The sequence below is a fragment of the Hippocampus guttulatus genome, chromosome 9 (assembly GCF_054856545.1).
Source record: "Hippocampus guttulatus isolate MCC_2025c chromosome 9, RoL_Hgut_1.0, whole genome shotgun sequence".
Classification (NCBI taxonomy): domain Eukaryota; kingdom Metazoa; phylum Chordata; class Actinopteri; order Syngnathiformes; family Syngnathidae; genus Hippocampus; species Hippocampus guttulatus.
Window position 1 is genome coordinate 10,970,063 of NC_141269.1, and position 22,882 is coordinate 10,992,944.

General features: G+C 41.5%; 1 protein-coding gene across 4 annotated transcripts in view; it reads left to right on the plus strand.

Annotated features, from left to right (window-relative positions):
- Window positions 1-21,907, plus strand: part of add3a (adducin 3 (gamma) a) — a 62,136-nt gene extending 40,229 nt beyond the window's left edge. For 3 of the 4 annotated variants that reach the window (XM_086119492.1, XM_086119490.1, XM_086119491.1), the window contains exons 3-15: window positions 2,682-2,820; window positions 3,222-3,373; window positions 4,334-4,414; window positions 7,770-7,919; window positions 8,771-8,914; window positions 9,427-9,525; window positions 9,986-10,162; window positions 10,243-10,497; window positions 10,983-11,087; window positions 12,002-12,088; window positions 13,183-13,303; window positions 15,408-15,497; window positions 18,700-21,907. In XM_086119492.1, the coding sequence (XP_085975618.1) occupies window positions 2,682-2,820; window positions 3,222-3,373; window positions 4,334-4,414; window positions 7,770-7,919; window positions 8,771-8,914; window positions 9,427-9,525; window positions 9,986-10,162; window positions 10,243-10,497; window positions 10,983-11,087; window positions 12,002-12,088; window positions 13,183-13,303; window positions 15,408-15,497; window positions 18,700-18,950 (1,851 nt within the window). In that variant the 3' untranslated portion in view covers window positions 18,951-21,907. The remainder of the gene's footprint in view (window positions 1-2,681; window positions 2,821-3,221; window positions 3,374-4,333; window positions 4,415-7,769; window positions 7,920-8,770; window positions 8,915-9,426; window positions 9,526-9,985; window positions 10,163-10,242; window positions 10,498-10,982; window positions 11,088-12,001; window positions 12,089-13,182; window positions 13,304-15,407; window positions 15,498-18,699) is intronic. The other variant, XM_086119493.1, reaches the window with a different exon arrangement.
- The last annotated feature ends 975 nt before the right edge of the window (window positions 21,908-22,882 follow it).

Consider the following 22,882-nt stretch of genomic DNA (forward strand, 5'->3'; position numbering starts at 1 on the left):
AATGCATTTGTACAGGTCGTGTGGTGGAATCAGTAAACAGATGTCACAATGTTATGTCGATTCACCTGATGTTTTATTTGATGGTTATTGCAAACCCCCGCAGCATCAACAACTTCCTTGATGTTGTTTTTGTTGCTGCGGCGGTCAGGAGGGTGGTCCACGTATTAACGCTTAGATCCACTTTCAGCCCGAGAATTAATCTGTTTGCATGATGCGGTCAAATCCCTGCTGTCATAATCTTTTTGAGAATTCAGTACTGCAACACACAAACTGTTGAGCAGATGCCTGCTGGCGTATGTGTGTGTCTATCTGACGGGTGCGTGTCTTTTGAAAAGCTTCAAGCAGCTTTCAGTTTGGGAGTGCCAACAAGTGATGATATTCTCTTACCAGTCACAGGATTCTGTCATATCCGTCTTTGTTTTTGTTCCAGCTCTAGCTGGAGTGAAGGGCGTTTCCCTCCAGCAGGCGTACCTGTTACTTGTTCCCAATTGAAGCCTTGCCCGATATTTAGGGACTGCTGAAGTTGCCTACTCTCCGTCGGATATTGACCTTGCTTGGTGTTTATGCTCAAGTGTTGTTTACTAGAGCTCACGATCTTGTTCATAGTCATTTTGCTCTCTTTGTTCCTGATTTTGTAAGTTTTTGATCTTGTTGTTGTGGGGGGGTGTGTGTGTGTGAATTGGACCCTTGTCATTTCGTTTGTATTCTCAGTGTTACTTTACCCTGCCTTTTGCAAGCGCTTTGTGTTTATGGCTCGTTTTTCCTAGCTCCTTGTGACCAGCGATTTTTGGTTTTATTTTATCGGTGTTTTTTTCTATCAATACATCTTTTTGTTATCGCAGTGTGTCTGCGCCTGCATTTCTGGGGTCCTAAAACATTGTTCGGTTCGGTTTCGAACCTAACGCTGCCACAATCATTACAAGAGCCTCATCAGGCTGGTGCAGTCCTAACCAAGCCTTGTTGAATTGATGAAGCCTGCTCGGATGAGAAGTGAAACGTCTTTTAAGACAACCAGAACAGTCCGGTTACGATCGATTCAATGCCCTGTGAATACAGTACAAGAGCTGTAAACTTCACATTTAATCAAAACAACATATTTGTATGATATAGAGCAGTTCAGCACCATCAGTTTTCCATAACACTTGTCCTCATTCGGTTCGTACAGCTACACATTGATTTTGGGCAAAAGGTGGCGTACACCAGTATCACACCAATATATGCATATTGAATTGCTCTAATCTCATTTATTTTTCGTCATAAGTAGCAGGAGTCCTCCAAACGGACCCACAACAGCATTTTCTGCAGCTGAGCTTTGATTCTGTCTTTAGAACACTGTAATGTAAATGTGATGGCAAACAAGTCTCTTGTCCGAACTGTCCGAAACACAACGGCTGGGCCTTCACAGTCAGACATCCGCTCTGAGTCGGTCACCACGGCAACATCACCGCCAGGGAAAGAGGAATTTTTGGCCATGGTTCAGACTCAGCGGTGCACTGGGACTCGAGGTGTTCCAATAGAGGGGGTTGCTCCAGTTTTCACAAAACACCCTCACATGGGTCAGTTCTGTTGGCAGATGATCCTGTGGTTGGCGTGTTGGGGACAACAACAAGGTGCGAAGGGTGTCTACAAGCAGACAGTTGCAATCAAAACTTCAACACTGTATTAGCGTATGCTCGTTAATAGAGTCCTCACTCGGAAATGGTGCCATCACCCATTTTTCTAATTATACAAAACATGTATGTACGACACACATTTTGCAGTCAAAAGAGTGTGGACAGCTGATCCAGAAAAAAAAAAAAGTTAATGTCTCATGAAGGCCTCAGACATTTTCTCAATTACTTCAAAAGTGTTTTGACGTAAACCTAGCCAATAATCAAGACAAGCACCCTCAGTACAGACCTTTGCCAAGCCTCAATCACTGAGGTATGTAAAACTTGATCCAGATCCAGAATTGCTCTCTTTCATAAGCGCAGCAAATTACGGCCTGATAGGATGACAATTGAATGGGAACTTGGGTTTCCCACGCTCAAAAGATTTCACATTTCTTTGAATTGATAATTATTTAATGACTTCATCAATGTGTCTTTCACAAAAATTGATACGAACTGCAATACAGTATATTGCACTCAATCAGATATTTCCTACAGAGGATGAATAAAGTATCTTTCTATCTGTCCATCTAATTGTAATTTAGTCATCAACTTTAGTCTTTTCTCCAATGCTAAGATTTAAGAGTAGCTCGACCTTCGACGTTTGTATTCACATGATTTCACAAATACATGTTAATACACACTTCCACAGGTTGAGGAGGTGACTGTGGTCTGGACGGAAAGATTAGCCTCACAAACACAAAAGATCTCGCATGCTGTTAGCTATTCAGCCTATCGTGTGTATGCTTGTTAGCCAAGCAGCCAATCAGCTTCACTGAAGCTGCCTTCCTGCAGTCACCGAAGGAGCATGGCTAATCTGTGATTAAGTACTGCTTGTGTCTCACTTCATGTTCCCACAGTCATTCTTCCACTGTCTTCTCCCAATGTGCTCTAATCCGCCATGCCTCGAGAACTTTCCACACAAGTGTGCGTGCGCACGTGCCATCATTTCTCCTGAAGTTCTGAAAAAAAATGTGCATATTGTCACATCACATCATCGAATATCTTCTTTCCCGAACTTCCATCCCTCAGGCCTTCAAGGAGGAGTTGGAGAGTCTGATCCAAGAGCAGCAGCGCAAAGGGAACAACCCCACCGGTCTGTTGGCCCTCAGACAGATTGCTGACTTCTTCATGGCGAGTTCAGTGGCTGGTTACAACACTTCCCCACTTAGTGAGTACTCATTGCTGTGTGACCTGTCACCATGGTGACCAGTCAACAGTGTAAACCGTACGCCCACAGTTAAAAAAAAAAAATTTAATAATAATAAGCATATTTAAAGATGTAAGATTTCCTCTCTTGAAGGCTGATGTGCTGATCTGGGCCCAGAGCCATGCATTTTTCTCGCACTTTCTCTTTGAGTTATGACTTCCATTTGCAGATGTGCAATGTGCAAGTAAATGCTGAATCATATGTTAAAGGGATTACAGCAGCTCAATCCATCTTTTTTAAGTTAGTCGATGATGTAGTACCTGGTGTGTTTAATACATCAGTGAAAAAAAGGAAGCAAAGCACTAAAGTCAACTTAATTTTTTTGTGTGCGTGTGTGTTTTATTTTGTATTTCCCTTTTCAGGTTTGGGCATGGTCACACCCATTAATGACTTGTACAATGTGGAAGCGGGCGCCATGGTGAAAGGAGAGAAGCTGACACGCTGTAAACTGGCCAGCCTCTACAGAGTGGTTGACCTGTTTAACTGGGCCCATTTTGCCAGCTCCTATATCACTGTAAGAATTTCCAAAATCATTCTTTAGAGCAGGAGTCTCAAACTTCGGTCCCCCGAGGGCCACTTTCTCGCATGTTTTAGACGTTTCCGTCCTCCTACATACCTGATTGAAATGACCAGCATGTCAGTAAGCTCTGCAAGAAGCTGATAACTACAGATGAGTGGGCGACTCTTTTTTTTTTTTTTTGATATACTTGCACAATATGTGACTTCAAACTGGTTCCCTGCAAAACCAAGAGTCAAAAGTGTGGAGAAGATGCAGATGCAGAGAACCCTATTCTCGTGGCTCCCCCAATGCAGTTGCATCGTGTGGTGGAGGCAGTGTGATGGTGTGGGGTGGCGTCTCCTTCACTGGAAAAACAAAGCTTGTCAACACTGGTGGCGATCTTAATGCAAAGAGATTTCCAAATGAGATTCTGCAATGTGTGGCAATACCATATATCCACAGTCTGGGATATTATTATCCAAGGTGACAATGTTGACCCCCAGGGAGCAGGCTTTATCTGAGACTACCTGCAGAATTTGGGAGTAGAGAGAATAGAATGGCCTGCCAGCAGTCCTGACCTCAACCCCATTGAACACGTGGGCTCAGCTTGGATGGTCTGTTTAAAACACAGCCATAGTGCCTGGCTTGCATCAAATGCTGGTTATATATTATGAATGATAAAATAACATGATACATGTATGATATTTTTCATACCTCATTTCCAAATGGTCCATGTGTCCATTTTCAAAATCAAATGCGGCCCTTGAGCAAAAAGGTTTTCCCACCCATGATTTCGATTTGTGCAGTCGGAAAGCACTGTGCGAATAAACCACATTCTCTGACGGTAAAGAAGGAAAGTATTGATTCATTGAGAAGGAAAGTATTGATTCATTGTTTTTAATTACTATGTTGTGCGGGTATTTTTTTTCAATCCGTACTGTAGAGGAATAACATCTCTATGTTTTTATTCCAAAGGCCAGAATCAGCAAAGAGCAAGATCACATCCTTATCATCCCCAGAGGGCTCTCCTTTGCTGAGGCGTCTGCGTCAAACCTGGTGAGACATGAGTTGCCTTGGTGCCAACCTTATGTAACAATGCAGCTTTTTCATTTTAATTCATTTCGCTTAAATGAAACATTATCTGAAAAATCGACTGTGTGTTTGAATACAAATGTCTCGGTGAATGTAGGGCTATACCATCGTTTTCTTTCGTGTTTTAGTTGTTTATCTGCACACACAGTCAATAAAGCAAGGGGTCAGAAGTATAGCTATTGGTCATGTAATCGTGGTAGTGCTCTGTATTCAAAGCTGGAAACGTTTTTTTTAATCACCAAAACTTTGTATTTAGACATTTAGGGAAGTAATGTGATTGATTTTAAGAAGAACTTGTGAAAGTGCATTATCAGAATGCTAATCGAACAAAGCTGTGACTTACAAAAAAATGAACACATGGTTTGAAGCAAAGCAATTATACCAAAATGACACAAAATGAAGAAACCAGAAATGTTTTGGGCAGTGTCCTTCAGCTAAACTTTGCTTTTAGCAAACTTTCAGCAGGACTGAAACGCATGAAAATTGTCTGTTTTCGTTAATAATTAACAGTGTTAAAAAGCCTTTAGCCTTCACCGAGAGCGGGTCATGCATTCCTGTTTTGCTGGATTAATATGTTACTGCTTTAATAACTTGAACAAGAGCAGACCAAGTGCCTCTCCTCATACTTTCTGGTCCGATGTGGATGTGTTCACCGTATATTATTGACGCAAGTGTAACCGTCATCACCCTGTGCTCTGTTTGCATTGGACCAACAAAGTAGTTAAAGGTGTTTCTCAAATATGTGCCTAGTTATAAAAAAAACCCTAATCTAACCTTGGAATGGGCATAAATCCCCAAACAACTTAGCTGCAAGGGTCACGGTCCACGCAAAACCCTCCACCTTACGTGACCGCTCACGTAGGAAGAGGGCACGACACCATCATTGACAACAAATAATCCTGACATGCAAGTTGTTTGAAATTTACAGGTATACTTTATGAAACATGTTTTGGCTACCAAAATAAACTCAGCAGCAGACACTGCTTGTTACAATGGACATTTTCAAACTGTCATTAAGCTATCAGTGACGCCTTGGTCAATTCCTATCTGCCTCACGTCCCCATGTCTGTTTGAGATCCAATGTTAAGTTGGGGTTACTTCACCGCTGAGAGTTTGGTTCCATCTCTCTGGACTTTTGTTTCCAGGCAAAAATGATGATTCGAATTTTGTTGATGCAGCTGCGTAGTTGCTATTTGATCCAAATTTTAGCCATCCGTGTCACATGAGAGTCTCTGTACTTTATATTGAAGTGGTCGGTTTGCTTCCTGTCACCTCACCCTCACTTCTCCCTGCTCTTGAGTGTCATTGCCATTTTTAGACATTTCTTATCTTCGCCAGAAAGCCATGTCACATTGAACATCTTTCTGACACGTCCTTTGACATCTTTCTCAGACTAATGTTGCTCATGTCGCAGGAGACCTCTCAGCTGCAGCGTTGTCTGACTGCGCAGCAGCTCCTGAAGGGCACGGCGGGGCGAAGTGAAATGTTGCTGGGCACGTGATCGAAGCACATCACTTTTGCATTGTCTGACAGCTGCCCCTGTCTGAGTGTGTCGACATCAGTGGTGGTGGTTGCCCTGGTTTTGAAAGATCAATAAATTGCATGCCAATGATGTCGAGGGCGAGGCGAGGCCAGACCAACATTTCACAATGACTGGTCTGGTGGACAATATCATCAGAGAACGACAAACAAAATACCAAACCAAAGTGCCAAAGAAACATGTTTGCAACTTCCATCAGTTTTCGACTGCTTATCCCGGTAAGCATCGTGAGGAAGCTGACTTAGGACAAGGCAGGCTACACATTTATTTGACGGTATAAGATCCAAACGATCCAAACTTTTGAACGTTGCTTTACACCGGAGACGTTCGCAAACTGAGCCGTCATTGGTCGTTCCATGCTTTTCTTTGCTCCGACTGGTTCCCACGCAGTCGCACGCCACTTCGCACACTCGATCAGAGGCCATTCCATTGTTTTTCCAAGTCTTTAAATTGTTATAATTTGCTTAATTCAACACACACTGACACAATTTAAAAGCCATTTTGTTCCTTTCCTCAGTCTCTTTTTGGTGACATTGGTCTTGCTGAGACAAACGACTCTTGCGCTTAAAGCTCACGTTCCGTCTTTCTGCTTTTGTTTAGTGTTTTTTTTTTTTTGGGCGGTGTTGTTGCGTGTTTTGAAACGCACGACAGCATTCACATTTGATTTATTATTATTTTTCAAATTATTATTATTGTTGTTAAGGCATGGTTCAGAAAAAAAACATCTATCGTGTGTGTGTTCAATTGAGGTGAATGTGATTCCTGTGCGTCCAACTGCATGATGGATGCCCTTTCCTCTCGCTACAAGTCACACTCACAGTTTGTGTTGTGAAAGAGAAATATGATCTTGGGGTTTTCTGCTTTATATCCGAACAACATGTGGTGGCAGTGCACGGTGCCTGCAGGCCACAAAGGGTTTCTGTTTGCCATTAACTTTCAGCCAGACCCTGACATCTGCACACACTTTGGTCATTTATTTTTCTCTTCTGCTTGACACATCTGCCTCTTCGGTCAGGTGTCTTCATTCTCTCCCGCTTGTCAGTGTCTATACTATTCTCCCTTGCAGGTCTTGAACCTCTCTGCTCAAATCCATATCACTCCCAATAATCCAAGAACTAAATATTAATACAGTTGCAATACCACAAGTTGCAACTGTTAATTTCCTGAGGTGGTTCTTATAGACGGGAAAAAGGGTTGTGAATGGGATGTATGGTGTTGGCTGTATTGATTTTGTCAAGATTTATCAGCTCGATTGTTGTATGCATGTGTTTTAACAGCAGAGGTTATGTAAGTTTACAATGTCAAACCATTTGATGGTACAAAGGTGGCTGTCTGTGTGATGCCACTTGTTCTTATCTTGGGGGAAAAAACATTGGCGTACAAATCTTGATCCCAATTTGCAGCTGTCACAGCTGTTGGGAAGACTCACCAGCTTGTTTGCAGGTATTTTTGTCCTTTCATCGAACAGATTTGTGAGTTCAGAGCCACTGATGTCATTAGGGCTCATCATCTCTGTTCTAGTTCAATTCAAAGGTGTTTGATGGGGTTGAGGTCCGGGTACCGTGTTATTTCTTATACACCTGGCTCATCCAAGCAGGTCTTCATGGACCTCGCTTTGTGTACTGGCATCAGAAAATGGCCAATGTGGTGCAATATGTTTTGGTAAACATGAAGAGATTAGATTTAGAATTGTTGGTGAATCTATGATCATTATCGTATTGACAAACAAGATGATGAAAAAAAATGTGCTGACTCCAGCTGCTTTCCTGATTTCCCCAGATGAAGGTCAACATCATTGGTGAAGTGATCGAGCAGGGTTCCACCAACCTGAGCATCGACTCAGCTGGTTTCAGCCCCCACGCCGCCATCTACTCTATGCGTCCAGACACCCGCTGTGTCATCCATGTGCACACTCCTGCCACAGCTGCCGTGAGTTTGATTAAACATCTACTCAATTTGAAAATAACTCAAAACTCCAAGAAAATGATACAATATACTGCTGAGAAAATGACACCATTTGGTTAAATGTTGTGACTTTATTTAACATTGGACCTTTTGTATTTTTTGAAAAACCACAATGCAATTTAGTAAACTTGGTATTTGGGAGTGGAAGATCACATGTAAAGGAGGAACATAAAGCACCCAATGAACTAATGATAGGACTCTTACATCACAATTATATTATCCATCCATCCATCCATTTTCTAATCCGCTTTTCCTCACAAAACTCTAATTTGTCCCGAGGTGTGATTGGGAGCATGGATGGTTGTTCGTGTGCCCTGCAATTGGCTGTCAACCAGTTCCCGCCTAATGCCCAAAGACAGCTGGGATAGCCTGCAGCACTCCCGGGACCCTCGTGAGGATAAACAGATTAGGAAAATGGACGGATGGATGGATTATATAATATTATATCATACAATAGATATATAAAAACAATATAGATGGAATGGTCGACTGTCACAGAATTACGTTCCAAACGTGTCATGATTTAATCTGTTGTGTGTGGGGCAACAGGTGGCTACTGTACACAGGTTACTTTCTACCATCTAGTGGAAGACCGTGTCATTGTTCCACACAAGCACAATACATTGCTGGGTTCGATTGGTCAACAATGCAACAATGTATTGCATAATATTTGCATTGTACTTTTTATAGCAATAAATTAAAGTTGGATAATTTTGTATGACACACCTGACGATCTCTTACGCCATATAATTCCACAGCATAGTGGTTGGAAGTCACTGCCTTAGTTTGAGCTTATTTCTCCCTCCTGCTTGTAGGTGTCCTCTATGAAGTGTGGCATCCTGCCCATTTCTCAGGAGGCGCTCATCCTGGGTGACATCGCCTATTTCAACTACCAGGGTAGCCTGGATGAGCCAGCCGAGCGCAGAGAGCTGCAAAAAGCTCTGGGGCCCACAGCAAAGGTTGGAAAGCCTTTTGGGGACACAACATGGAACATTTTAAAACATGCAGGATGTGCGTTTTGACACTTTCAACTAGGGATGCACAGTAACTATTGAACAGGTAACGCTCGAACCAATATTGGGGGGGGGGGGGGATGACGTCATATTCATCGGTCTGATATCAACACAACTGGACTGAAAACGAGATGCCTCAGAAAAAAAGACATATATATACTGTATATACAGTATATCTTTTTTCTTTAAGTAGGATGCACCGGTGATTTTCTCATCTCTAGCAATTAATAGTCTACAAAACAGTAGAGCGGTTCTCTTTCGTGGTGGGAAAAAAAAAACAGTTGTTGTGCATCCCTACTTTCAAACCCAATGACTGGGTGTGGTTCAAGAGAGTGACATTCCACTCTGCCCAATTCAGTGTTGTGGTTTTGGCTGTCATGACTGAAAAGAACAAACAGAACTTGACTGTGCAACAATTAAATACATAACCTTGATTAAGTATGCTTTTGTTTTTAAAGGTTCTGGTGTTGCGGAATCATGGCTTGATTGCTCTGGGTGAATCTATGGAAGAGGCCTTGCACTACATTCACAATGCGCAATATGCCTGTGAAATCCAGGTATAATCAAATGGAAAAGTCTCTTGTGGAAAATATGCCAACATTTTTCTGTCAGTATGGATGAACACACAGATAAAGCTACCTCATGCACGACTGACTGTATTCATTAGTGATTTGCATTTGGGATTTTTCACATTTCTTGAGTTTTTATTTTCATTTTTTTGTGATCTTGTTGTGTCCAAATCTCCTGCATATCTGCCCAGTCAAGCCAAAAAAAAATAAATTAATCCGACAGAAAAGCCCAGCTTAATTTCTATCAATAAATCCCGCCCGAGCATGTTTGTTGTGCTCTGCATGATTTATTCCTTAGTGTTGTTGAAGCCCTGCGTCTTTTGCTAAATGACATTTTTGTCCCGAGGCAGATTAGGAAAGGCGTTCCTTGCACGATGGCAATATTTATTTGGCAGATGTTTGTTGATCATAAAAGCCTTCTCCCCTTTCTCTTTGTGGCTGCATTTAGGTGAACGCCATCTCCTGTGCTGGCAGCATAGACAACCTGATTGTGCTCGACCAAGAGAAATATAAATCACGAGTGCACACTGTGGCCGCCACAGTTTCCGGAAACATGAACAGTCCTTACAAGTGGAAGGTCGGCGAGCTGGAGTTTGAGTCTCTGATGAGGATGCTGGACAACCTGGTGGGTCAAACGGCAGCCTTGATTCTGACTCTCATCGAGACTCCAAAAATTGATTATGTAATTTATTGTTTCCTTCACAGGGCTACAGAACAGGTTATGCTTACCGCCATCCCATCATGCGTGAGAAGCCGAGGCACAAGAGCGATGTAGAGATCCCCGCCACCGTCACTGCGTTTATGTTCGAAGAGGACGTGGACGCCACGCGCTTTCCCTTCAAGTTTCTGCAGCAGCGGCAGCAGCGGGAGAAGACGCGCTGGCTTAACTCGCCTAACAGTTACACCAAGGTCGACGTGGAGGGTGGGCACGAGCGGTACAACCACAGCAGGACAACCACGGTCAGCACAATTTACACTGTCATAACGTCAAATTGACGGATTCACAATTTCAGTGGCTCGCATGAATATGGGTGTGGGGTTCCTGTTTCTTACTCAATTTCCTCTCGACCAGATGTCAGTCTTGAGTGTAGCATTCTAGCGTAATACTACCCTGCCATCTGCTGGTTGAAGAAGATACTGTTTTACTCGCATATAGCGTTTTTTTAAACCTCCCTGGCTTTTGATGCCAAGTATGACTGTTTTTATATATTTTCTTGCCATACATATAGACAAAAAACATTCAGAAAAAAATAAAATTCTATCTATCTATCTATCTATCTCTCTCTCTATACATATATATATATATATATACACATACTGTATATATATACTGTATATATACATTATACACCTGTATATATGAGATGATGGGTGGAATCATCGATTCTAAAAATATTTCATGGCAGCCCAATTATTCTTAGTCTGATTTGCATTTGCATTTACAGTGGATGAAAGCAGAGGAGCCTGGAACGCCGATCAAAATTGAGGACCCCAATCAATTTGTCCCCCTCAACACAGACCCGAAGGAGGTACTGCAGAAGAGGAACAAAGTGAGTCTGACGTCACACAATTATGGATGATGAGATCTTTTACCAGGCAAGATTCAAAGACTGCAAGAAGAATTTTTAAGAGTTAGTTAATTACTTAACAAACTGTTAAGTAATTAACGAACTGTTAAGTAATTAAAGATGGGTTTCTGAATGTTTAGGGATTTTTTTGATGACTGCAAGGTTCCTTATTTTGCCTGTAGGCTGATACAGTAGTATTTTGACAACATTCGGAATTTAACCAGCACAATTATTTTGTTTTATTGATATGTAGGGCTATTGTGGTTGATCGGTGGGGTATTGTATTGTTAACTCAACCACAGCTTTCTGGCAACTTTTGTAGTCATTTCAGCAATACGATTATGCACACAGGAAATATGTGCAAGGTTCGTGGTGGGGAAGAAAGAAATTCAGTGTAGACATACAGTACTGTACATTGTTGTGTTTTGAAACCTAAGAAGAAAGGACGATCTGTAATGATCTTGTAATTGTTCATCCGAGTGCAGATTTTTCACATCTGCAACATCTTTCCAAATGTAGATTAGTATTAATGTAAGGAACCCAAGCCAAGCAAACAATTTTTTTCATTACTCCATACATTGGCTTTCGATTTTCAGGTACTGTAAGCACACCTGATTTTTATTTAATGTAACAAATTTAAGAAGTGTGTAAATGTCATACAATACATTTTAGAATATTATACAATTATGTTTTATTTGACTTTAATTTGCAGAAGACAATAATACTGAATTGTAATAATGCATGCTATACAATATGATTTTCTTGAACCGGACTTCTTTTAATTGAGGACACCAGCTCAGAAATGTACTGGCAGTTCACATCTGGATTAGTAAAACAGAATTATTATTATATTATATTATTTTTGCATTTTTTTAAATTAGCCCCTTGTTTTACAGATTCGAGAGCAGAATCGGTGTGATGTGACGACGTCAGGGCCACGCTCGCAACACCTCGCTGGCATCCCAATTGATCAGCCACGACGAGTAAGACACAGTCCATAAATAAAGACCAACAAATTAACATTAACTGCTTTAGCTTTGAGGCAATCTTACATTGAAGTTTTTATCGCCAGAATCCATGTAGTGGTTCTCATAGCACTCACTGAATACAGCTGGTGTGGGATCGATCCCAATAAATGTCACGTTCACAATCACTTTGTGATTGACTGTTGACAGTTTTAGGGTGTAGTCTGTCTTTGGCCTAAGTCGTTCGCGTTTATTTTGAGATCCAAGTTGTTTATTTACTTCAAGTGGTCACGTAGTAACCCCTCATGGCCACAAGGGGGAGCCAAGTGACGACATCCTGCTGCAAAACCTAAACAATTACAGTGCAGAATACAATGTCTTTCTATCTTTCAATTGATGATGGTGCTATGAGCGTAGAGTTAATTAAAAGCTAAAGTAATACATGCATATTGATGTAAAAACATTCAAACGTAACTTTTTAAATGGTGACTTGAGTGTGGTTGGTATCTTGTGTTGAAGGCTCAAGTGCAGATCCACATTCTGGTAAATACCCACAAATATGTATTTATGATTGTGTGCAGTATCTGAACATTTTCCTCACTTTTGTGACTTTTGTTCGTTTTTTTTTTTTCACAGCACAAACTGCATGGTTTGTTGTCCTAGAATGGTCACCAAAAAAAATAATTCACATACTACACATCATCAAATCATTCTTAAGTGTTGTTATTTAGATGTTAACATGCAATGGCGTGTTGAAATACTCGGATGTATGGTCAGGTCGTAGTATTGTGTGCATGCCTGTGACTTACCACAATGGCTACGTATGTGTGTTTCATTGTCTTGACTGTGCAATTTTGACATTTCTCCATCTGGGTTCAAGATATCAGAATATTTCTGTCTTGAAAGTTTGAAGTTTTACTATAAAGTTCTCCATAGTTTAGAAGCTTTTTTTTAATGGAAATGATCAAATATTTTAAATACTGGAGTGGATGTGTGATTTTATTCTTCTATGCCTTAACAATGCTATTTGTAGCCTATTCACTGTTTTATGTGCCTTTTTTGGGGAGCCTACAAGTGCCTCCCTCCTAACTGTTTGCGTGTGTCCACGGCAGCCGTACGTGCCCACAGAGGAAGAACAGATGGCCCCACTGCCTCCCAACCCTTTCAGTGAGCTGTCAGAGAAGGACTTGCAAGAGTATCGCAAAAACGTGGAAAGAAGGCAACTGGGTCTCGGTAGGTGGTGCACAGCCACACACACATTTTTTTCCCCATCACAGTTGGTGCTGAAGTTGTTCATGCTCAACGATGAAAGACCCTTGACAGATTCAATGATACACCTGGTTATGTGCACTCAGAGACACGTAAGATTGTCGGTTTAGGAAAAAAGTGCCGCCAGTGTACATGGAGATTATTTTAGCAATATTTCTTTTTTCCATACTAGATGAACCACAGACATCATCTTTTCGTGGTTTCGCTGTTGGCTCATTAGCAAAATAAAAGGCATTTGAAGAAAGTTGAACATTTTAATACAACTGGCCTCATTTCGCTTCATTTGTTGTGAAGATTTCAAACAGGACTAAATGTGGATTTCTTACACAGTAACTCACAGGGCCAAAATACATTAGGCCTAGTTTAATGCCATCGAGGAAAGATATGCTTTAACAAGTTTGCTTCATCAAACATACTAATGCTTTTTCTTTTTTTCTATTTTTTTTTTAAACGGTATCATTGAGGTATAAATTGACCAATGTGTTTATTATTGTGATTCGTAGTTTGCCATGATGTTCAGCTGTTCTGCATCATACTCTTTTTTGCCCATTTCCATGTACTGTAGCTAAATGAAGAGTAAAATATGTCGGTATAATGCGCGGCATCCCTGGAAACTTAAAACTTCAATAACAAATATATGATTAAATAACTATCCATGAATTGTTAACTTTTTAAATGAATCTCATGTATCGAATCTCATTAGAGCGTCTAGATTGTATCTAACGTTTTGTTTGCTGTGTGTGTTTATAGTCTGTCCCAGGAAACGCACAAAAACACACAACCACTTTTTTTCCAAACAACAGACCCTTTGTTTCTGTGTACAAACATACATACACACACTGAGCAGCAAATGCTAATCATATTAGCTCTTAGACAGGCATGGGAAAAATCAATAGTGAACAGAGAAGAGGAGGAAGTCTCAACACTGCATTCTACTCAAGACGTGCAACCTTGCAAGATGTGCATTCAATACATGTGTTCATTCATCTACTATATGTGCATGCAGAGCACAAATACGGTGTCATTGTGTGCGTGCGTGCGTGTGTGTGTGTGTGTGTGGCGTGCGGGCACAAGAGGCCAGTTTGACTAAGATGGCAGAACGAACAGACAGCAGGTCATCACACCCGCCTCATGACTGCCTGTCGTTGCTATGACACGGTTGCCCCCGCAATCCTGCGAATCCCCCAGTGGCCAATCTGGATGCCAGCTGGAGACCGTCTGGGCTGGCCTAAAACATGACATGGCTACATGCACATACACAGGGCCCAAGCAGTCATCCAAACAAGTCATTTCATAAATGTCAAAAGGGGATATTAAACACGGTATTTGCGATGTTTGTGAGTTTTCCACAGACATGTAAGCACCGACATAAAAGCAAATCAGCACTTTCACAGCCTGTGATGCAACCTGAATGCATGCAAGTGTTGTGAGCGAGGCCTCAGCGTACTCAATCCGTAACCCTGAGCGTGCTAATTATCGTGTCATGGTGATTTGGGAGCATCTTTTGTGCATCGGTGGTGCACAGCCACTTCTGCTGCGCTGCACTGGCACATTAACTGGACTAACGAATGTTGCGGCTGGAAACATTTTGTTTGATCACATAAGATATAAAATTCCTCCCAAAAAAACTCATGGTCGGTGTGGTCCGTGTGCCATACTTTGCCCACCACTGGTTTAAAAGCTCAAGGTCGAGATGCAAATTCCAGCCTTGATTTAATGCAACATGCGACACCAATAACTAAATAGAACATCCTGAAGAACCTACAGTATACTGTAAGCTCCTGTCAAAACAATAATGTCCAAGTAAGAGAGACCGTGTTCTCCAAAAAGCCAAATAGGAATCCGGCGAGCATTCTGTGAACCTTTCAGAAAAGCATCTGTCCGTGTCTGAATCCTAACTTGTGTGTGTTATCACTAATCTCTTGACTCGGCCTCCCCCCCCCGGCTTCTCTCCCGACCCGCTCGCCCCCGCTGTCTTGCCACCACTTCAATCCACCCAACACCCCCACACCACCATCTTGCAATCCGCTCTTTCTGCACCCGCTACCAACCCCCACCACCCCTGCAGATGGCGAGCACGAGCTAACCTCGGACGATGGCTCCACACTCTCTCAGTCTCTGTCTCTCACCCAGTCGCCACAAAGCACTCCAGCTAAAGGTACCCGTCAGTGCGTCAGAGCTGCCTCTTTATGCTCCTGCCCTGTGGGTCTGTTGAGATGAAACTCATAAACTCACTCATAACCGTCGTGTTGCTGGATAAAGAAAATAGTGGGCAACATGCATAGAAATCTACAATTTGGTGATAAATATCCATTTCACCAGAAACGGCTGCGCTAAACACAAAACTGAATGGGGAAAACTGAAACCTTCATGTCACAACTTGAATTTGGGAACACCAGTTAGCTTAGCACCTCAGTCACACCAAAAAGTCTGACTCTTAATGGAAACATCGCCATAAAATAAAGACGATATATACGATAAAAATATGCATTTTTTTAAGCTAACAGTCTACTTGTACTGTACGCTGTGGACAATTTATTTTGAATCGGGGGAGTAGTGGTCCTCGGTAGCCACTTCTCATGGCAACTTCGAGCTCTTGCCTAAGCACTGTTCCGTTTTTGAAACTCACCTGTTTTATGATTTTTTTTTTTAAACAATATGTTTACTATAATGGCCTCACAAGTAGGAAAGGAGAGTCACATTCACCAGTGCGCACTTTAAAAAAAAATCTATACTTAAGCTAGCTTGCAGCTAGGGTTATTGTGTTCAGATACATTTACAAGATGCTTAAATGACGTTATCACCTATTACAGATGGATCTGGTATGTGAACGGGTGTTCACTGTACCCTTCCCCTTCTATTTATTTCATATGTCCTTCACATGCGAAACCAGCAGGATTACCTCATTTAGCCGCTCTTCCTTAAATAGTTGCTAACAACACCACAGGATTGACTTCCTGTCAGCTTCCCTTCGAAGCCTAAACACACACAACAACACGCCAGCAGGAGCAATTAACCCGCAGCGCTGCACAGACTCACGGGAGCCATCTTTTATGACGGCGCAACTGTGAGGTTAGACAGTTGTGCTTGAAAGAAGGTCATTTGTTACATGCTTCATTTTCAGGATGACCTCAGTGTGTTGTTTGCATTTCTTTTGTGCCATGAAAATATCCTGAGAAGTATGACACTCGCAGGCTGTTACGTGAACAGAGGATAGAGTCTGCTGTTCAAAACCGAGCCCTGCTTTTTTTAAATTTATTTTTTTATGGTGAGGCTCTTTAGGCTATCAGGTCAATAGGTTCTACCTTGCCATGTTATGAAATATGTCGAGCATGAGGACAGCGGAAGTGCAGCCCTGACCTAAAATGGTGTTTGTGTACCCAAGACAGCAAGTGATACATTTACCAAACGAGTGTAGTGTGGGGCATTAAAAGCATGCACGTTAAATCCAAATAAAGTTGCATTTTTAGCTACCTGTGTCATAGTTTGAACGAAGGAGGATAATTTCACTACAGATTTTTCATTTATCACAGTTAACTTTTTATTTAATTTTTTTTACTATAATATTAATCATGGATTACACAATTGATACATTATGGAGGGGAGACCAGGAGCATGATGTCACACTTTTTACACTTTTATTTTTTGAAATCAATACATTATCGATAAATGTGTAAGAGTATATTTTATGCATTTATTTCATTTTCATATTTTGTGTCACTGTAGTCATAAACAATCATATAGAGAGTGTGAACATGTGACATGTTGCCCCAAGTTGGGTAAGTTGTCTCACTAAATTGGGGTAACGTAGCACTGGATTTGGGGGAGAAAAAAAATTATCGCTGTTCTTTTTTTTACTTGAAAGTGAACATTGGTGTCAACCAAAGAAAATGTTCATCGTTGAGCTTTACACAGCAAGCCCTTGATTAAAATCCTCAGGGAACTGCTGACACACACGCTGTGCCTGTGAGCCTGAAATGCCTCCTTTACCTTTCTTAAACTGAAATTTCAAGTTTGAATGGAATTACAAAAAAGAAAGCAATTGGTCTCCTCTACTATTATAAATAATACTAGTAGTCGTATTCATGTGTCCACGTTCAGTAAAAATAAGATGTCTTGTAAATTTGACATGCCACAAAGAAGCGTGTTGTCAATAAACCTGCCAAATTTGAATGAATTTAAAAATTGCCACGCAAATGTGAGCCTCCAGAGTTGTGAAAAACAGAGACCTCATCCCAGCTGTCCGACTCTGTATGCACTTCAAACATTCTAAACATCAGCTGTCACTCAAATACGTTTGTACGGTTTGTGCCCAAATGTCTGTAGTTGGAGCCTGAGGCTGAATAGCGTGTGCCGCTGTGTTTCATAATAATAATCTTTCCTTGAAGTGTCTGTTATGTGGACCCGCATAGCGATACAATACAGTGTCACAACAAATCATGCGATGAGCCCCCCGCCAGACTGCGTGCTAGTTGGTCAAACAGTATGAGATTCACTCTTTGAAATCAACAGATGATTACCGTATTTTCCACACTATAAGGCGCACCTAAAAGCATTCCATTTTCTCAAAAGCCGACAGTGCGGCCTATAATCCGATGCGCCTTATATATGGAGTTACAGTCTCTTTGTAGTCCCCATTGAGTTTTTTTTCTCTGTTAGGGTTCCTCTGCCATCTCGTGGTGATTATTAGCAGGAACCAATTGTAACCTAAAAGGGTTCTACCTGACACTAATTGGCATGTGCGTTTGCCAACACACACTCCAACAGACAACTACTTTTTTGAGCTATGCGCAGCCATTATGAAACGAAGATAATACCAAAAGCATAGTTAACTACTGACTAAACGAAGGAAGGAGACAAGCAACACCTCAGAGGATATTTAGCCCCTTGTGGATGTGAGCCCACGAGGTTTGTGTGCCTTTTTGTTGAATCAATTGTCTTCATAGCCTAGTCTTTCATTTACTGTTTTGTAATGCCATTTGTATTTATATGTTTCATGTCCGTGTTTGTGACCAGTTCTCGTGGCTTGGTTACAGCTGCAGCGGTTGTGAAAGCTCTATATAAATAAAGCTGTATTGCTTTGTATTGTATTGTATTTCATTTAGCGTAGCATCGCCTAGTGTATGCATAGCGCATCCGCAGCCACTATTGTAGTTTCTATTATATGCCCCTTATAATGGAGTGCAACCTATATATGAAAGCAGATTTAAAATCGGTCATTCATTGAAGATGCGCCTTATAATCCGAAGTGCCTGATAGTGCAGAAAATACGGTAATTATTTTTCTGAATGAAACGTAATCTGTGTCACGTTTGTTCATTGGTTTAACATGTTGCCCCCGTCCACTCCCCGCCCCTGCAGTCAACCACGAGGGCCTGATGAACGGCAAGGACAACCATTGCAACGCGGACGAAGAGTTGTGCAAACGGGTCAGCCAGCTCAACACCAGCGCAGAGAGCGTGGAGATAACGCTGCGCTCGGGCGACAAGATCGAGGAGGTGTTGTCTCAGGAGAGCTCGCCCTCCAAGTCGCCCAATGCCAAGAAGAAGAAAAAGTTCCGCACGCCATCCTTCCTCAAGAAGAACAAAAAGAAAGAGAAGACTGAGGCCTGAGGGGCCACCAAGATGATAGAAAGGGGAAGGCATCTTTTTCTGTGTTGTCTTTTGTCTTGTCTTTGTTTTCCTGATTTTTGTTTTGAATCCTTTTCAGAGTTTTTATATACAAAGAAATGATTCAGAGAAAAAAAAAAGAATTGGTTTGTAACAAAAATTTTAAAAAAAACAAAGTTCCTCAGGCAGATGGACAGATGGAATGTGGTTGGGCACTTTTCAAGTGAATCACGCATGCAGTACTCGAAGTTGGCTCAGTGACATCCTGCACAATCGTGCTGAAATTTGAATTTTTAAAAGTACCATGAGTTATTTGATGTTTTTTTTTTTAATCTAGTTCTCAAGTCACAAGTGCATCATGCACATTTTTTAAAAATCCTCATCTGGCTGTACATTGAGTCACTGAGAGCCTGCATGACAGATGACATCACACTGGACAGCTGCCCTCCCTCAGTGGCCACAGGGTTTGTGTCCATTTGTTTAGTGGGCTCTTTTTATTGTGCAACACTCTTCTCGTTTTTGCACTTCTGCAGCATCAACACACGTTTACTCACCAAACTGGAGTCGAGCGCCTTTTTGCGTAAACATCTCAAAAGAGCCAGCAGGACACTGTATATTTATGTAGCATTCTCCTACTTACTTTTGGGACAAACCAGAATTTTTCTTTTTAGTGTAGCTTGAAGTCATCGCATGAAATCTGACCTTTTTTTATTGAACATTTGTTGTAGCCAGCATCCTTTTGTACTCATTTCAAAGCTATTTTCAAGGCGCCTATTTTGTCTTTCGCCAGGAGGAGAAGCGGTTGCTCACACTATCTTTTAAAGTAGAGGACATAGATATAACACAGATATATTTGACAACTGGATATGTCGGCTATAGATTTGTAACTATATTTTTTTATTTTATTGTGCTGCACTTTCCACTGTCGTGCGGGATGGTTTCCCCATTGAAGGAAACTGTGAAGTTGTATTTGGTCAAAATTGAGCAAGTAGCAAAGCAAAGGCCTGAATTGAGACAAGTGAAGACCCAGAAGGTGAAATCAGTATGAAGAAGGAAAAACAAAAAAAGACTGTTCATATGCAAAATGATGTCTGTGCTCAGCAAAAATAGTTAAAAAACAAAACAAAACAGGAAGTGTGTTGTGCTGATACGGCTAACATCTGCAGTCACCAGCTGATATCAGAATAACAGGAGTATTAGGGCCAAACTTGGGGAGAAGAGCAATATTACCAGATAAAAATGTGGAATGGAAGAAGAATCCCACGTCCTATTTCATTTCCATGCAAATATAAATGTCGTGATTCTCTGCAAGCAGTATTAAGTGATTTCAACCTCAATCTAGGAAAATTTTCTTTTTTTAACACCTCCATTTTCATAGTATTTTATCCTCTTACATTCTTCTTTCGCCCGGTAGTCCAGTGGTTAGCACGTCGGCTTCACAGTGCAGAGGTACCGGGTTCGATTCCAGCTCCGGCCTCCCTGTGTGGAGTTTGCATGTTCTCCCCGGGCCTGCGTGGGTTTTCTCCGGGTACTCCGGTTTCCTCCCACATTCCAAAAAAAAACATGCATGGCAGGCTGATTGGGCGCTCTAAATTGTCCCTAGGTGTGAGTGTGGGCGTGGATGGTTGTTCGTCTCTGTGTGCCCTGCGATTGGCTGGCAACTGATTCAGGGTGTCCCCCGCCTACTGCCCGAAGACGGCTGGGATAGGCTCCAGCACCCCCCGCGACCCTAGTGAGGATCAAGCGGTTCGGAAAATGGATGGATGGATACATTCTTCTTTCAAAATGAAAGGAAAATAATCTAACCGTACAACTGTATTATTGTAACATTAAAAACCATTCTTGTCATATTGCAACATTATTCTCGTAATTTTGCATTTGTCATAAAATTACTCGTCGTAACATTTCAACTTTCATTCATGTGATGTTTTTTTTTCTTATCAAATTAAGTCTATCCTCGTATATTGATTTTATTCTTGTAAATAAGAGTTTTTTTTCCTTCTAAGATTTTATCTATGTACGTAGCAGTCCCCCCTCCACTTTTCAGTCTGGCCCTCATACTCCAGTGTAGTGAATGAAGTATGAAGCAGGGATGACTTTTGTACAGTGTTGCTATACAGTATGTGCTGAACGAGTGTGTGATTTTAAAGCCATATTGTATTGTTTTTAGACAAGGGGTTGTGATCCAAAGTGTGGCTTCACTGACCCTGACGGGACCTTTTGTTTAATCCCCTTCATGACTACATGGCCCCTACTCTGCTTCACTCCTTCAGAACATAGCTTTTCATGTGCACATTCGATCCCTCTCCTCAGCCCGTTTCACCACCCCTCTCGTGCAACGTTTTTGGCAAATGTGATATCTGTCAGATGAGCTGTAGTTGACCTGCATTCCCCGCACCCCCTGCCTGGTGGGACGCACCATGTACCAAGATCAAAGCCAGCAGCGCAAACTGGTTGATTTGGACGTCGGGCTGAATGTTTGGTTGTATCCAAACACTTGATTTTGGCCAGCAGCTGGCTGGAGTGCGTGGATTTTTAAGATGGAGAAGGGAGGAAGGGTAGCTACACAACCTAATAGCAGCATGCTTTCAGCTTCTTTCATTGCATTGCTTGTCTTGATCATCCTCCATTCGTATGGCGATATTTATTCTATGTTTTTTCATTCAGTATTTTATGGGCACAAATTGCTCCCAGGTTAACTGGACATGCATTGCTTCATTTTGACTTTTTGGTTTCTTTGCACCTTGCGCTACTAATGCTTCCCAATCCATGTTTTCTGTTTTAAAAAATATCAAATTAAAATTAGTCAATAAAGTTTTCTTTGGCATGCCAACAATGAGCCAAGCGACTTTTTGACCTCTGAACACCCTCCTCTATAAATGCTAATCTATGGAGTTGCTTTTAGATGTATCGCTAATCAGTGTACATTCACAAATAAACTGTATTTTACCAAAATGAAAGCTAATTTTCATCTCTTATTGCATCCATGTCACTCAGTTTATTGTTTTGCACTTAATCCATACTCAATCATGTTCTTTTGCGCCACTGTTGTAAAGCGAGCAGTTCAGTGAGGTCTCATCCTTTGTTGCATTCGTAATGATTGTTAGTTGCATTGAAGCGCTACGTACGGGAAATAACTGGTTCTTTTGATTTGTCTTGGATCGGAATAGATATGCAACCTGTGTGTCTGTGGACCGTTCAATCACATTTACAAACAATGCTGAATAACCAACAATGGGAAAATGGCAGGCACAGAAAATGTGGACCTTCGTGACAGGAATACCAAAGCCATGAGAAGAGGCCTTGAGAATATTTTGAGAGAAACACACAACCGTCTATGCTCTCAAAATAATGGAATACATTTCATAATCAACCCAATTAAACCAAATATATACACTGCTGTTTCGTACCTTTCAAGGTTCAGTATCACTATGACATGCCATAAATATCCTTATCGTACTCACCCGGTCATCATGAAAATTTAACAGAATAGTCAAGCTATGATATTTTAAGTGTGCAAACATATGCACACATACCAGCACAATAATAGGTCTCTTAAAATGTGTTTCCTACAGTTTATTTGGCAGTTAATTTATTATATCAAGGCTCGAAATAAGCCGTTTTGCATCGCTGTTTGAATGTCAACATTTATATTTTGTGCCTCTTTAAACATATTAAATAGCCATCAAAAGAAGGAAACAGAAGAGGTAGAATGACAGAGATGATCCCAAAAAGCTTTGCTGGGCTCACATGTCACCACCCACGGGCATGAGAAAGTCGAGGGGAAGCTCTTTGCTCCTCATGCAGAAGCAGCTAGCGAGCAACAGCTGTGGCTGGTCACTAGTGCACCTAAACACATTGCCGAGTCGCTCGGTGGTAATCGTCAGTAATCGTCATCTACTTGGCAGCAAACAAGCTACATTCTACACAAGTAT